This window comes from Mesitornis unicolor, unplaced genomic scaffold (assembly GCF_000695765.1).
Source record: "Mesitornis unicolor isolate BGI_N332 unplaced genomic scaffold, ASM69576v1 scaffold7312, whole genome shotgun sequence".
NCBI lineage: Eukaryota > Metazoa > Chordata > Aves > Mesitornithiformes > Mesitornithidae > Mesitornis > Mesitornis unicolor.
Genome location: NW_010168412.1, coordinates 23,435 through 25,893, shown reverse-complemented (window position 1 = coordinate 25,893; position 2,459 = coordinate 23,435). Strand labels below are relative to the sequence as shown.

At 47.5% G+C, this 2,459-nt stretch overlaps 1 protein-coding gene across 1 annotated transcript; it reads left to right on the top strand.

Annotated features, from left to right (window-relative positions):
- Window positions 1-4: 4 nt before the first annotated feature.
- On the top strand, window positions 5-613 carry LOC104536405 (zinc finger CCHC domain-containing protein 2-like; the record flags this gene model as incomplete). The annotated part of the gene is made up of 1 exon (XM_010178999.1): window positions 5-613. A coding segment is annotated over one exon (609 nt), but the record flags the coding sequence as incomplete, so codon positions are not given.
- Window positions 614-2,459: the final 1,846 nt, after the last annotated feature.

Genomic DNA, 2,459 nt, shown 5'->3' with positions numbered 1-2,459 from the left:
GGACGGCGTGTACCGCTGGTTCTCCGAGCTGCCCTCCCCGCAGCGTGTGGAGTTCCTCTGCGGCCTCCTGGACCTCTGCATCCCGCTGGAGCTGCGCTTCCTGGGCGCCTGCCTGGAAGACCTGGCCCGTAAGGACTACCACTCCCTGCGTGACTCCGAAATCAAGGCCAACAACCCCGCCGACCTGGGGAGCCTCACCAACCTGACGGACGAGGTGGTACGCAGCAAACTTTTGGTTTCTCTCGCCCTGCTCGGGTCCGGGGTCCTCTTCCGTACCCTCACCCACATCGACTCGGTCATCAACAACTATGGGCTGCAACTCAACGAGGGCCGCACAGGGGATGAGTTTCTGTTGCTCTTCACGATGGCATCCAACCACCCTGCTTTCAGCTTCCACCAGAAGCAGGTGCTGAGGCAAGAGCTCACCCAGATCCAGAATATCATGGCCAGCACCAGCAAGGGGTCCTCTTCCGTACCCTCACCCACATCGACTCGGTCATCAACAACTATGGGCTGCAACTCAACGAGGGCCGCACAGGGGATGAGTTTCTGTTGCTCTTCACGATGGCATCCAACCACCCTGCTTTCAGCTTCCACCAGAAGCAGGTGCTGAGGCAAGAGCTCACCCAGATCCAGAATATCATGGCCAGCACCAGCAAGAATCCCAGCACCTCTACCCTCAACACCATGGCAACCTATCCTGGCTGCCATAAGGTGGGTATCCTGCTTTTGCACACCGTCGTGGCACTGCTGCAGGGCACTGGGTTGTGTCTTCAGCTCCGATTTTAAACCTTGCTTTTAGTACAGGCATCCTAGGGATGACTGACAGAAACCGCTTGCTCGGTTGATGATGGGGATGGTCAATTGAGGGCAAAAAGAGGGGGTGCACGGAGTTTTTATGGGCTCGTGATGTTTAAATATGAAAGGGTTTACATGCTGCTCAACAGGCAGTGGTATAAACCTGAACTGATCGCTTCTGGCAGCGCGTCTGCGGAGAGGACGGTCCTGCTAGTTGCATGGAGGAGTAGTGAATTAGTAAGGGAAACAAGCGTGTCATTATCTCTAGATCAGGAACAAACATCTGTTTAAAAGTTTCCCTGGAAGAAGCTGCAAAGGAGGATTAGCTGTGGGAGTAGCTGTCCAGTGGCAAGACTGGGTTTTGTTGAGATGAATGTGATAGCAAGCATTTTGAGTTTCTGATAGTTAAAGAAATGTTGGTCGCCTGTCACCCTGAATCTCTGGGGTATTGATCCTGGTGTCAGTGGTTCACCGTCATTAACTTGCTGTCCCTTCATTCAATTGCCAGCAATTACGCTAGACTAACATTTTAAGCGGTCCTGTTAGTAATTAGATATGTTAGTGAATGCTTAAGTGCTTTTAGCCTGCTACAAATTAGGGAGTCAAACTGTCTTCTTGACTGAATTTAACCTGCTGGAAAGTTCAAACTAAGTAGCTGCTAAGTGGGTGTGTGTGATCAGTGAACGGGCTGCAGCTTTTGAGGATGTGCAGACTCGGTCAGCAAATGACGACCTTACCCTTCTACTGGGGAAGGGTACCTAAAGGCTCTGAAAATCCCTGGGCTGGAGTAGTATCCTAAATAAAGCTGTTTCTGAGGGCTTAGTACAGATTCCGTTAAGTTGAGCTCTGAATTTCAGACTGAGATACAAATCCATGCTCAGTCTTCTCCTGAATACAGATTTCCTTCCAATTTTGTTTCTTTGAATACTGCTGCTCTGATTGTAAGGTTTAGATGAGTAGTATTAAAGTTGATATTTCTCTTCGTCTTCCTTTCCTGTGTCTGTAAACAGTGCTTGTTCCTGACACTTTGTTTGAAGGGGACAGAACAGGGTATGGTATGGGAATGTCTCTGTATTCAGTTTAAACCTTGACATGAATAAAGTGTAGATGGAAAGAGTATTTCACACAGAATGTAGAAGATATTATTAAAGCCAGAAAAAGCTCCCTTTCAGATACTTAACTGCTTGCAACTTCCCTTATTCAAAAGATGCAAGAGAGAATTACGCAGGCAGGAACATTTTTTAGAGTGTGCTTTCAAAGCTCCACAAACAGTGCGCGATTTCTGTAGCTGAAAAACTCTGGCGCTATTTCTGTCAATCTAAGATGGACGGAGAATCCATCCTGCCGTTTTTCGTGCGGGCAATAGGGCGTACAGGACAGTCACTTGATTATTGTTGGCTTATCCTTTTGAACTCCTTGAAGGGTGGTCCCTTTAAAAAGACTCTTTTTAAAGAAATCAAGAAGTTAGAGTTGAGGAATACAGGTCACTAAGTACAGAATAGCTGAGAGGGAACAGAAGAGGGGACTTTACTTTCTCCTGGGTACGTGTTTTGTTTGAACAGATGCCGATTTCCTTTTTTAAGGTTGTTAATATTTTGGTTTTGCATGTTGATGCTGGGTAATTTTGCTACTTTTAGAGTAAGCAGTTGGCTTCAAACAGG